Source organism: Pollachius pollachius (assembly GCF_949987615.1).
Source record: "Pollachius pollachius genome assembly, chromosome: 3".
NCBI lineage: Eukaryota > Metazoa > Chordata > Actinopteri > Gadiformes > Gadidae > Pollachius > Pollachius pollachius.
Genome location: NC_136936.1, coordinates 9,585,670 through 9,600,164, shown reverse-complemented (window position 1 = coordinate 9,600,164; position 14,495 = coordinate 9,585,670). Strand labels below are relative to the sequence as shown.

At 51.0% G+C, this 14,495-nt stretch overlaps 1 protein-coding gene across 1 annotated transcript in view; it reads left to right on the top strand.

Annotated features, from left to right (window-relative positions):
- The window catches only part of nectin1b (nectin cell adhesion molecule 1b), an 84,988-nt gene that overhangs the window by 59,804 nt on the left and 10,689 nt on the right, over nt 1–14,495 (top strand). The window contains exon 5 of the mRNA XM_079732096.1: nt 4,637–4,788. Within this exon, the coding sequence (XP_079588222.1) occupies nt 4,637–4,788 (152 nt within the window). The remainder of the gene's footprint in view (nt 1–4,636; nt 4,789–14,495) is intronic.

Below are 14,495 nucleotides of genomic sequence, written 5' to 3'. Positions count from 1 at the left end.
TGAGCAACGTGCGGCTGGACTGGAGTGGATGTGGATTAATAGGCCCACCGCCATTGGTCTGGATGCTCTTAGAAGCACTGGTTTGGTTTTTTAATGAGGACCAGGACAGAACTTCTCTTCTCCTCCTCGCCTGTTTCATGCATGGATTCTGCTGCCAGGGCAAACCCGCTTTCTCACACACACACACACACACACACACACACACACACACACACACACACACACACACACACACACACACACACACACACACACACACACGCACACATGCACACATCACAGTAAAACACACACACATACACGCACACACACATCACAGTAACGCACACACTCCATCATAAAGGCATCGCAGACATGCACACACACACTCACATCTTAGACACACACATTGCATTACAGATGTGCACATATCAGACACACACACACCCACAAACACATCACAGATCAAAACCCACACACATCTCACACACACCCACACACACACATACACAGAGACAGCGCATCAGAAGACACGATTTATGAAAGAGCTAGAGGATGGTTCTGGTATTCTAGAACGGGCAGGAAGGCAGATAAGGAAACGTCTGACCCCTAGGATAGTCTAGGGGGTTAGGGTGTTAGGGACTCCTAGCCGAAAGGTTGTGGGTTCGATGTTTGAGTTTAGACTAGTCCGCAGCCTAACCCGAAACATCCTTGTGCTCTTAGATGCTTCCTCACCCCCTATATGCTTCTTCATGACTAGTATCTCATCCTTTTCACTGTAAGCCCCTTTGGGGGAACAGAGTCGGCATAATGACCAGATAGTGAACGGAGCCACAGGAGCTCAGTTCAGTGGGGTGCTGACTGCGCCTCGGTGCCTTGCTGCCTGCGCCTCGGTGCCTTGCTGCCAGCGCCTCGGTGCCTTGCTGCCTGTGCCTCGGTGCCTTGCTGCCTGCGCCTCGGTGCCTTGCTGCCTGTGCCTGCGGTGCCTGGCGTCGGTGCCGGACGCAGGGGAGTGTATCCCCGTCGAACACTCACTCAGACACGCTGGCGGTGTTTCTTAGCTAACGAGGAAGGTGAAGAGATGCTGATCAGACACTGTTTCGGTGTTTACCACTTCTTTTAATTAAATTTGATTTCGCAATGCTGTCTTCAGGGGCTGAGATACGTGTGCGGTGGGGAATCCTTTAATTATCTTTTTCTTTAGAAAAATGCACCTCTTTAAAAGAAAATACTGGCTTTTCCCTCTACTTTCATCTCAATCCTCTCCCTTTTTGTTGGGTGCCAAATGGGGTCTCTTCTAAAAAACAGCATTGCCATTGATTCCTTTTTTTTTTTACAAGATTGGAACAAAAAACAGGCGAACAAGACGCTTTGTGTCGTGTTTGTTTTGGGACACGCTTGAACGCGTGCCCCGGCTAGTCTCCTGGCTACAGAAGAAGAAGGGCCTGTGTGTGGAGGTTAGATAACCCTACCTACTTCTGACCCTGCCCAGCACCGAGGACACAAGTCTGGGCGGGCGGAGGAGCAGACGCTGGTGACGGGTCGGCAGCCTGGAGCTCCTGTGTGGCTATCACTAAAGATCAGGGTCAGAGGTCAAGTATCCCTGACTCCCGGCTCTGATAATAGACTTAACCTGCCGGCCAGGAATTAAACCCCGTCACAGCTTGCAAACCCATCCCCCTCCCCCCTCACACACACTCTGTGTTGTGAGAGGCACTACAATGACTGGTCATACATAATCATTATGATGGCAGGGAGATTAAACTGGAGCCGGAAATACTTTCTTTCACCGTGGCCTGAGCTCCACAGTATTAGCATAATTACTGGTTTCCAAATCAAAGGTTTTGAATCGTCTTTTTTTGACTTCACTATTTCACTAATATGCACTACAGGTAATAAAGGTTACTGTTGTATAATGCGTTGCGGGAATAGATCCACACTGACTAATACACGGTTGGGCCTTCAAGTGGACTAATTCCCTCAACTGTGCAGTTGATTAATACAGTTTTACCCATTCATGCATTCTTTCATAGATTTTTACTGTACATTCATTCATACACACACACACGCACACACAAACCCGATGCTTGTGTGTGAGCGTTAGTGTGTCTCTCACGCTCTCTCTCTCTCTCTACACACACATTCAAGCCCTTGTTTGGCATAGACCTCTTACCCCATTCTGAAGCAGTGCTTGTTATTCTTGCATTGGAAATATGGCAGAGAGGTACACACACACACACACACACACACACACACACACACACACACACACACACACACACACACACACACACACACACACAGACACACATACACACACATACAGCCACACACACACACGCCTGACACATGCATTCAGCTTCACAGACGTTGCGGGCCGCCAGGAGAATCTGCATCCCTCTCAAATTCTGTTTGCCAGCTTTTCATTCACGGGGGCAAATCAATCGACGCTGTGCAACAGCGGTCAGCGCTTTCTATTGGCTCAGGAGCTAACTGCCTATTGAGTTGTGGCATACAGTATCGAGGCTCGCTAGCAGCTCAATTACTAAAATGCCACCGAAGAGATCAAAGGGAATACGTCTGGACCGAGACGGCCGTTCCCTGGAGCGGCCGGCCGGGCTAGCCTGGTGACACCCAAGACAAGACGTGGACCTCCGAGAACCATCGCCATGGCCATGGCCACCGCCATCACCATGGTCCCCGCCATGGCTGTCCCCTCTCGACGGGGTTTCATTGTTAGACTTAATTCTAACCATATTTTAGATTGGACTGAGAACGGCCCCCGGACTCAACACACACACACAGAGTGCGTCACCGATAGTTTGGTTTCCCCGCCGTCATTAAGTCGCGGGCCTCGTTGGGATTCTAATAGCCGGCTAAGTTGACGTCGTTAGCGGAGATGACCGCGTTGTTCCGCCTCGTCGCCGCGTTCCGTGTTGTTTGTCGCCGCGGCAACAAATGGAGCATGACGGCGTCAGGGGAGCCGCTGTCGGAAGCATCATCCCGATTCTGAAGGGCCCCTGCAGTGAGGCACGGAGACGGTGGGAGAAGAGAGCGCGTTTGTTTGGGGGCACCCCTCCTTGTTTGTAGAGTAAATAAACAAGCAGACGACAACCGCGGTGCCGTCTACAGAGACATGATGGGATGTAAAGAACCAGTCATCGTCTGACTGCTTTTGCTGTTTGTAAATGGTGTTGTTGAAAAGTGGTTCCTGCAGTGGTTTCCATGAGACCGGGTCGGAGTGATGTGTGTTTGGCATCATCAGCGTATACTGTATACAGTATCTGCCCCGTAGAATTATATATATATATATATATATATATATATATATATATATATAATAACACCAGTCACTCCAGAGGAAACATTCCCTTCTCTTTTTCCCTTGGTATATTAAATCGCAATTCCCCCCCCTTTCGCCGAGCCGCCCCGCTCCAGTTCCCCATGTGAAACGGAGAGGAAAAGTCCAGTCAGTAGAGGAGTGTCAAATGAAAGGGAGAGCGATATGTCCTCCCTCAGCTCATCCCCCTCCCTCCACCAGGAGGTTACCCATAAAGCAGCCCCTGATAAGAGGAGCGTAGGACAGGTACCTTCATGGTCCCCTGAACCCCCCCCTCCCTGCCGGGTTGTGCCGGGGCAGGTCCGGACAGGCCCCAGGTACACTGACCCGGGAAAGAGGAGAAGACAAACATTTCAGAATGACACACCCAGCCATGACTGTTTCCACTTCCTCAACATCACAGCACACCAAACCCCGCCCCCCCCCCCTTCCCGAACCAGGGTGTTTTTTACATGAAACCCTCGAACACCACAGGCACTCACTCACTCACTCACTCACTCACTCACTGACTCAATGACTCACTGACACACAGAAACACACATGCAAATCCACACACACATACACTGACGCACACGCACACACTCACACACTCACTCACTCACCCAAACACACGTTGACAAAATCACACAGACGCACACTCACTCACTCACACAGACACACTCCGTCACACTGACACATGCATACTGACACACACACACACACACACACACACACACACACACACAGCTCCCCCAGGGTTTCGAACCAACCTGTATCCTCTTGGTTATCCGAGCGATCTGCCTTTACCTGCAGAGACCTGCTGCAGCTCTACTGTCCTCGTAACTCTGTTTCGGAGGGACGATGAGGGATGTATGATGCTGGTAAATATGCCAGGCGTCCACCAGCCCTAGCCGCCTGCAGGGGTGTCTGCGCTCCGAGGGCTGTGGTTCATGATCCACGGGTCGCTCTGCTGCCCCCGTTCCTTTGGAGGCCTGTTGTTGTCCCCAGCGTGGCGGTCTCGGCACGGTGGTCTGCTGTTATTGTACTGTTTTATAAACTCTCCTTCTCTTCTTTCCCCCTCCTATTTTCTCCTCATTCCCCTCCTGCTCCTCTTCCTTCTCGTTATTCCTCCTCCTCTGATGCTCAACCCCCCTTCCACCACCTCTTCCTCCTCTTCCTCTTCTCCTCATTTTACCTCCCACACCTCTTCCTCCACTTCTCCCTCCTCCTCTTCCTCCTATCCTCCTTCTCCCCCTTCACCTCCCTCTTCTCCTCCTCCTTCTCCCCCTTTACCCCCCTCTCCTCCTCCTCCTCCTCCTCCTCCTCCTCCTCCTCCAGGCTGAACGGCTCCATGCCCACCAATGTGGAGGTGAAGAACAACAGCCTATTCTTCAAGGGCCCTGTGACCTATGAGCAGGCCGGGGCCTACGTCTGCGAGGCCACCAACAACATCGGCCGGCGCACCGGCTCCGTGGAGGTCAACATCACCGGTACGTAATCCCCGGCGATGACCGCGACCCCCCTCGACAACAAACTGCTTCCGGTTTGCTGCTGCTTCTCTGATGGGCTCTTGAGATGCATCTTCTTTTCTGTTGTTTTAGCTGTAACGCCGCTGCATGCGTTGGAATCCATTTTGTTTTTGGTGGTGGTGAATGCGAGGAGCGCGTTTCGGACACACACACACACACACACACACACACACACACACAGTCACACACACGCACGCACTCATACACACATGCTCACACACACAACCACACTCGCCACTACCCTCCATCGAAATACAGACAGACAAGTAGACGTGGAGGACGTAGGAAAACACGCAGCTAGGGGGTGTAGGCGGGGACCCCTGCAGTCATGGGGTGCTGACAGGGGGGCCGGGGGAGAGCTCGGGTGTGGCAGTGCAATAACTTGCTCCACGGGGGTCCTGGGTCCTACCACACCTTCTCCCACTGCCCCCCTGCTGAGAGAGAGGGGGGTGGGGACAGAAGGAGAAAGACAGGGGGAGATGGCGTGGGGGGAGATAGAGACTGATAGGGAGAGGGAAGGAGGGAGGGGGAAGGTCAGAGAGAACGCGTGAGTGAGATAGATGGCTTGAGATAAAGTGCAACAAGGAAAAGCACATGTACAATCTCTCACGGCACTCTTCACTTTGGTAACACTGATACACACTCACACACACACACATCCCTTTTTCTAGGCACAGGCAGAAGTACACTGGAAAGTAGATCTGATATCACCTGAAAATAACATCAGGAACATCTTAAGACTGTCTGTGTTTGTGTTTCTCTAAAATTTCACTACCATATTCTTTCTCTTTCTATCTCCCTCTATTCTGGTAAACATGTAGAACAAAACCAAGCAAGTTTTCTACTTTTCCAGATAAGATGTTGACTATTGTTGTGACTACTGCCTTGGTTTGTGTGTGTGTGTATGTATGTGGGTTGTTTTTTTTTTGTGTGTGTGTGTGGTGATGGGTTACGAAATCAAAACCAGTCCCAGACTGCAATACGTTGCTCTACATACATGTTGAAACCTCTGTCTATTGGTACCAGCTGTGAGTGTGAGCGTATGTGTGGGTGCTTCAGTGTGTGTAAACGCATGTGTGTGTGTGTGTTTGTCTGTGTACATTTATGCATGTGTGTGTGTTAAGCTGTGAGTGTGTGTGTGTGTGTGTGTGTGTGTGTGTGTATGTGTACGTGATATGCCAGAGACCTTCCTCCGGCTGGGTGGGTGTGTATGTGTGTGTCTGAACACGCTTTAACTTGCACTGCTTTGCATGTTGACTCGCGTTGTGTGTGTCTGACAAAACACGGCTTGGAGTGATGGCAGCAGCTGTGGCATACAGAGCCATGCATATCTCTCTCTCTCTCTCTCTCTCGCTCTCTCTCTCTCTCTCTCTCTCTCTCTCTCTCTCTCTCTCTCTCTCTCTCTCTCTCTCTCTCTCTCTCTCTCTCTCTCTCTCTCTCTCTCTCTCTCTCGTTCGCAGTCTGTCTCTCGGTCAGTCCTCCACTCTTGCTCTCTCTATTTCTCGCACTGCCTTTTTGTCTTTTCTCTCTTGGTTTCATGTTGTTTTCCTTCTCCTAATTGGTGTTATCTTCCATTGATATGAGATGAATGGAGAACCAGTCGATCATACGTTGTCAGATAAGACGTTGCTTTCTGCCCATCTATTTTGGACAACTGGGGTTAATGTCTGTTGGTTATAGAAATCCCTGAGCAATCGGAGAGCCGCGGTTACATAACCAGGGAACAAGGGGAAAAAATAGGTTTACCGTCAGAAACCCTCTATCCTGTCTGCTGAACTGAAAGACATCCAACCCACCGAGTGTACTGGGTTGTGTTAGGAGGAATCCATAAAAAATGGTGGAAAACAAATATTGAAGCGTATTTATTGATGTGATTATCAGTCATAGGTATTACGTCGTGTTAAAACAAAAAGCAAAGCAAATGCGAAATTTGCATATACTTATGCGAGTTTGACCACTCAAACAGCAGGTGTTTACTCGTGTTAGGAACGAGGGGCTTACCTCCCGTAAACACCAACGTTTGTTCCCGCCGGTTCACCATCCTCCTGACATTCTCTCTATTGTATTCATCCAGAGGATTCATAGTTGAGTGTTTCTAGCATGTGAACCCAGTGCAAGGCCAATCGATGTGTGTGTCCCTTTTGGTCTTTGTTTTGTGAAAATACAATCATCTGTAAAAAAAACAACAACACTTTATTTCCCCGCACTTGTGATCAGCTTTTCTTTTAACCAACCTGTTTTATCATAATTGCTAACCGCATACTCCCTCGACTTGGCCCACGTTCAATCGATAACAAACTGAGTTGTAGAGCTGGAACGGGTCCATCTCGTTTAGACGAGCCAGAGTGGTACATTTATCCCCGGCCACTCTGTCCACTCTCAGCGTTCGATTCAACCCCGACCATTTGGCCTAAATAACGATTGTCAAAACGCAATCATCGGTTGATTTGCGATTTCGCTCTGGTCCGCCTGACTGCCTGAGTTTCTCGGTTTATTGCAGTCCTACTTCAAGGACCTACAATGTCAGCCTTGGAATACGCTTGGCCAGTTCCCATAGTAACAAAGCGCACCGTTTGTTTGTCGATAACCCAGAGGAAACGTTGCGGCTGGATATGCTGCACCTTCACTTTTGTGAATGAGGTTCAAGTAAGAGAATTGTAGAGTAGTGTTGTCCCTACAACTACATACGTGGGAGGGGAAAAAAGCATTAGGTAGTGTCTTTGCCCAGTTCAAGTCCAAAGGATTTTTGCTTTGAGGGTTACAAAGAAGCAGTGATCCTGTACACTACGGACTGGAGCCTGTCCCTTAGCATGCTAACGTGAGCGGTCGATGTGATGTACTTGGACATACTACTCGGGGATAATAGAATACTTGTGCCAGAGCTCCGAGCTGACCTTGCAACTCCCCTGGCTGTCCTCGCTGATAGCATGAAATGCTACCCCGCTCCTGACTTAATGCATTCACGTCAGCATATCTTTCTCTCCGTCTATCTCTCTCTATCTCTGCCTCGCTCTCTCCGCTCTCTCGCTCTTTCGCTCTCTCTCTTGTTCTCTCGTTGTCCCTCTCTCGCTCTCTCTGCTTCCTCCTCTCTCTCTCTCTCTCTCTCTCTGTCTCTCTCTCTCTTCTCTCTCTCTCTCTCTCTCTCTCTCTCTCTCTCTCTCTCTCTCTCTCTCGCCATCTCCTGTGGAGTAGTATTAAACCCTTGGGGTCTGTGTAAAGGACAAACTAAAAGCCTCTCCTATCTTGTGTAATAAAGTAGGACAAATTAAAAATTATAATCTACAAGCTTGTAAGAAAAAAGAGAGGCAATAAAGTGTACTAGTGAATAGGATTGAGTATTCAATAGCACTGGTCTGTGTGAACACTAGTATGTGTCCAAAAGAAAGAAAGAAATAATAATAATAATACCTTAACTTATGTTAAACAAGCTATCAATCCATACTGGTGTATAAGACAATAATTAAATTAAACCATACTACCTTGTGAGAGACACCACCCCCTTCCTCCACCACCCCCACCCCCAGCCATCCCTACAAACCTGATACATTAATACCCTCCGACACAGAATCTTCAGCAATACACCAGCGTTTTGGGAAGAAAAAAGCCGCATTGAAAGGGGAAGCCCGCACTGATCCCATCACTCTCTCATGCGTTGTGACGCTGATTCTGACAAAGGATCCGGGACGGTGGAGGAGGAGGTAGTGGAGGAGTTTGCAGATGCTTGGTTAACTTCAAACAGCATCTCCATCCTGCTGCCGGAGAAGGCAGACAAGAGGTCCTGCAGTTGGCTCTTGTTCAAGGATGCAGCAGCAGCAGCAGCAGCAGCAGGAGGAGCAGGGCTGTCTCCACGCAGTTAGCGAAGGAAGGCTAGCTAAGTGTTCTCTGCAGAGAAATAAAGGAGGTTGACCGAGTGGACGGCTACAAGAGTGCTCGTTCGATAGTTCACTTCACACGACTGCCCACCACACTGCAATTATGGTCACTAATGTTGAACATCTATACAGGCCCGTACATATCTTCCTGCCCCGGACCTGTGCTGCGTTCCTGCGGAGAGCTCAAGGGTTTAATTGCGTTCTGTATACACTCTGCGGCGTCCCTTCCTGGAGTTATCATTGTGACGCTGGAGGCGATATGACAGCACAGCTCGCTTTATGAATCTGTCGGCGCCGCGATAACGCACGCCTTGATGTCACCGCGGAGAACGTTATTTGCTAAAAAAGCGGCGCCCTGTATTACCCTTAATGTCTCCGCTGACTCGTTAAGGTTGTGCTTCTCTGTGTTTACAGCAATATAAAGCGTCCAACGTGAGAGCCCTTCCCACCCCCTCAGCCCCCAGCTCCCGCTGACGAAACGTCCCCGTCTTCGTCTTTCTGTTTTTCTCCCCGACAAGCCATCCTCCGTCTCCCGCGTGTCCACGGGCGTACTTAAGGATGCTACCTTTTAATGAAGCCCCTGTTCCCCTTTTTTGCTTTTGTGTTTTGGGCTGGTGACGGAGTGGCGAGCGGCGGAATGAGTGTGACCCGGGGAGATAGGCGCAGGGACCGGGCCGCCGTGCTTCAATTAGTTCACGGCGGCGTGTACCTTTTGTTGTGAACCAATGGCGGGTCGCGGCGAGCTCAGAGGCGCACTCTCCAAGGACACATGTTCTTGGAGATGTGCTGTTGCTAGTCAGAATTTAATGAACCTTTTCCTCTGCTTTAATCAATCCTTCCTTTCAGGGGGAAAAATTGGTGCAAAGGGAGGCAAGAAGGGGAGAAGCAGTAATAAAAGGAGTGTGCTTGTGTGTCTGTGTGTTTGTGTGTGTGTGTGTCCCGGCGAGGGCTCGTGTTTCGAAGGCCTGTCCTTTACCCTCTCTCTCATTTACATTCAGTTCAGAAACCTCGGGAGGAGAAGTTGATGGAGAAGTCGGAGAAGATTAATCGACTAATTACCGAGGGCCATCAGAGGTCATGAAAAAAAAAAAATGAACAGAGACACCCTAAATGCTCTGTGTTGAAAGCTGGATTTCTTCCGGGACGATTCAGTCTCTGTTGATCTAATGCAAGCAATCGGAGAGCCAGTGGAACATTCGCTCACCCTGAAGATGGGGAAATTGAGCAGGTCCTAAACCACAGTAAAGGGTTGAGCAATGTGGTTAACCCCGGAGACCATTTGAAACTTAAGAGAACTCTATCAGCTCATTTTTATAATGACAGTCAGCCCACCACCACCACACTGTGTTTTGTTCCTAAAAGAAAGAGTTGGCTTCCATCTTAAATATCCACTTAAGCGGACCTGATGAATGATGATTCTGTCAAGATGGCTTTCCAATTATGTCATTATCCCCCTTGGGAAAAGAGATGTGTGGCTTTGATTGGCTCGGCCTTCGCTGTAGCATAGCAATGTGGGGCGGCGATGGGAACGCGGCTAGCACGACGGGCGGAAGCATTTAGTTGCGATCTAATTTGTTTACGCCGTTTCAGAATTGCGTTGATTAGATGCTAATATGTCCCAGGCTGCTGCTTTAACCTTTAGCGAGACGGGGCACTGGTCCGCTGTTAAATGACAAAGCATGAATTCCCAAATATCATAGCCATTGAACTTTGTTTGAAGGATTACACTGAGCTTGCCTCAGTGTATCATGGGATGTCTGAGATGGACCGGGGGGTGTACAGTCGCACTAAACTTAGATGGAGCTTGAGACAGCCCCCACTGTGTAATGGTGGCGACGGAGACCATAACTTGACCTTCAACAAACTCCACTGGCCTTTTGCTTCGGAGGGGCCATCACAAAGGAACAGCGATGCTGCAATGCAATGTGGTCGCAACATGGCCTATTTTCCCCTGAAAACATAGCAAAGCCTGAAAGCTGTCACACCAGTTCTATACGTCCGTCTGAGTGGCAGTTAATGTACTGCCTGCTGTACTTACTAAGGGCTAATAGCTATGTCTAAGGTCTGGCGGCCATCATACGGTCCCTCCTGTCGGGTTTGTAGCCCCACATCGCCTAAAGTGTAGTCTGGTCTCGCTGTAGGCACACATCAACAGGGTTAAACTAGATGGAGTGACTTTGCGCTCCTCAATTTAGCAAGAAAGTGCAGAGATGGATCCTACTTCAAGCACCGGCAAAAAGGAGCCTGACATCCGTTCACGCTCTCCTGCACAACCAATAGCTAGACCTGCTGTGGGTAAATGAAGTTGAGCGGGAATGAGAGAGAGAGATGGACAGAGGGGAAGAAAAATACAAATCCTACGTAAAGTTCCAAAATAAGATGAATAAGCCGTGTAGCCTGACTGAAATATGAATATCTAATGTCGGGCCCCCGTGACGGATTGGAATGCTTGGCTGGCTGACTTGCAGGATTGAAGCGCTGGAATGAATGGCAGGTGCCCTGCAGGCATCCATAATAGTCCCACGCGGCAGTGGCTGAGGAGAAGGCCGCTCTACCTTCACCACCCAACACCGTTGCGGTGACGGCATGTCCTTCTGTGGCGGTGGCAGATAAGAAGGAGAGTGTACGCCGCTAGATTAAAGTGTGGTAGTCAACGGCACATCTCTCCGCGTTTCACCCTGATACTAGGGGACTCAAAGTGTCAGGGGCTCAGGGTCGCTTTTTATGGCAGCACTGGCTCTGCTGGTTTTTATATATCTACACGTCAATCAACACGGTATTAAAAAAAACGAAAGCAATCACTCTGCATGCGCAGCCAGCATCCTTCTGACGAACCGTGTATCACAATCACAAACACACAGCACCTGGCTCGCCGCCGAGACACCTCGCACGGCCATTTGTCTGCGTCTCCCTCCCCAGCACGGGAGACGGGAAGCATTATGATGTCAGCTATTCTGAGACGTGTTTGTCTCGGCGCCCGTCACGGCGAAGGCCGCTCGCCATCTGCTTGCGCCGCGGCTGGCGCCGTGTATTATTCATGGAGGCCACACACACCTGTTGCAGTACTCATCGTATAACGTTACGTGGCGACGCCCGCGCACCAGACAGACACGCTCTCAGGCCGATTGAGGAGCGTATTCAGCAACGCCAGCACACGGGGGTCTTCAGCGTGTCACCTGCGTGCGCCTCCCCTTCCTGCTGTGAGTCCTCGTTTGCCTCCCTCCTCCTTCCCCCCTCCCCAACTCACCATCCTTATCCTCCACCTCCTCCCTCTCCCTCTCGAACCCACCCAGGTATGTCTAAGTCCTGGGAGGATCAGGACATGCCTGCTCATGGAGCACGGCTCCGTCCCCCCGGGAGGGGGGGGGGGGTTTCAGTTCCTGCCAGCCTCACGGCTCATTATCCAAATGAGGCATTAGCATGGGCTCCGTTAGCTAGTGCACAGTGGGCCGCGCATAAAGAGCCTGGGCGGCCGCGCGCCTGAGCCAAAGTATTAAAGGAAAGGATTTTCTTCTTTTAAAGGGGAAGAGGAGCTGGCTGCAGCAGCGGCGGGCGCTCAGTGTTTAAATAAAATGGAAGCCAGAGAGGATGTCTGGTTCAGCCTGACGATGTGGTTTAGTCCAGGGAGGAGCGAGGTGTGGCGGCGGTGACGGTGGTATTGTCGGGAGGGGGGGGGAAGCAGGAAGCGGCGATTCTGCACGTGATGCGTGGCGCCGCAACCGATGTGATTTATCTCAACGTTTGTTTCTGCCATGCTGGCTGTTTCGGATCTCTGGAGGATAGTCAGCCGAGCGGGGAAGGGATGGAGATTCAGACAGTTGACGGAGGGGAGGAGGGGAGGGAGGGTTTGCCCTTCGGCCTTGCTCAGCAACTGTGCCCCCCCCCCCGCCCCTCGTCTTTCCGCTCCTCCTTTCCTCCTCGTCCCCTCCTCTCCTGCTCCTCCTCCCCCTTCCAAGTTGTCCTCATCTTCCTCCCTGCCTCCTCTCCCTCCTCCTCTTCCTCCTCCCTGCTTCCTCTTCCCCCTCCTCTCTTCCTCCTCCTCTTCCTCCTCTTCCTCCTCTCTCTGCGTTGGCAGCCTGCTCCTCCCCCTTCTCCTCCCCCTCCATTATCATTTTCTCCCCCCTTCCCCTCCTCCTCCTCCCCTCCTCCCCGCCCTCCGCTCCCGTGGTGTCAGGTCTGTGACGAGGCGCGGAGGGGACGTCTAAAGTAGGTCAGCCGCTGTCCCTGGGCTTGACCACTGGCTGCGGCCGCTGCTGTCGCGGCTCAGTACACATCCGTTCATTACTCATGTTCCACAATAACAAGCAGGATACAGAAATGAGATTACTAAGGGTAGGAGAGGGGCTAGAGAAAGAGAGAGAGAGGCCGCGTGACGGTGGAGGTGCGGAGAGTGAGCAGGCACACACAGCGTGGAGGGCTCTGGCTTCCAGAGAGAGAGAGGGAGGGAGGGAGGGAGAAAATGGGAGAGTGAGAGAGAAAGAGAGGGAGGGAGAGAAAAGAGAGAGAGGCAGTGGAAAGAAAGAGACAGAGATGGAGAAATGAGAGAGGGAGAGGGTGAGAGAAAGAGAGGGAGGAAGAGAGGAAATAGAAAGAGAAAGAAGAGAGGAATGAAAAAGGGAGGAAGAGAAGGGGAGAGACAAAAAACGGCAGAGGAGGGAGAGAGAAAGAAGGGAGGGATGAAGAGAAGGAGGGAGAAAGAGAGAGAGATAAAGGAGAGAGCGACGGAGAGGTTTGTTTACGACCTTCTGTGTAGTCACAGGGGCCGTAAATCCTCTCTTATAAAATATACACTGTGTAGGGAGATTACCCAGGGTGCAATCTACACCGCCGTGGCTACCCTTTCCGCGGGCACGCATGCAATCTAGAGCCGTGCATAGACTAGCGGTCCGCCTCCGTCACGCCGGGGCCCCCGTGCGGCGCCGAGTCTACCCGGGGATGTTCCTCGGCGTGGGATTAGAATATCAGCAGCAGCGGGGCTCCTTAAGGGAAGGAGGAGAGACAGATAGGCGCTCAGGTCTCGGCACGACTGCCTGGCTGTCATGAAGCGATGATGTCATGAAGGTGGGTGTTATCTCCTCTCACCCTGTCAAAGTGCGGGCAGGGGGGGGGGGGCACAGTTTCTCAAACCGAAAGCGCTGATGATTTCCGTCACATCAGCGGCATTTACCTTCACACAAACGAAGGGCTTATGCGTCTGTTCAGGTGGTGATAGCACAGCGAATAGCGGTGGAAACTATCATCGCCTGGCTGTTTTTGTTAACGGTGTACGGAAATAAGCAGTGAATGCGGGGGAGGGTGGGCGTGATGGCGAGGAGGGAAAGGACTGCTTCATGGTGTGCGGACATGCGTGTTTAATTCCCCCCTTGGTGTTGAGCCATTCTTCGTGGCAGCGATGCATTCTCACGTCTTCACAACCACCGGCAATTCCACACAGCCGCAGTAATGAGGATCTTTTGAATCACTGACTTAATGTGACTTTGCCTATTGCTCGCCTTCTCTCGCTCGGTCTCTCTCTCTCTCTCTCTCTCTCTCTCTCTCTCTCCCCCCCGGTCTATCGCTCTCTCTCTCTCTCTCTCTCTCTCTTGGTCTCTCTCCCCCGGTCTATCGCTCTCTCTCTCTCCCTCTCTGTCTCTCTCTCTCTCTCTCTCTCTCTCACTCTCTCTCTCGCTCTCTCTCTCTCTCTCCCTCTCCCCCATATACCTGCTCTACGTGGGTGCCACTCCCAAGCCTTTTTTCTTACTCTTTTAATTTCCCCATTTGCTCAGAAAGATGTTTCACCTTGTCATCCAAAAGAGG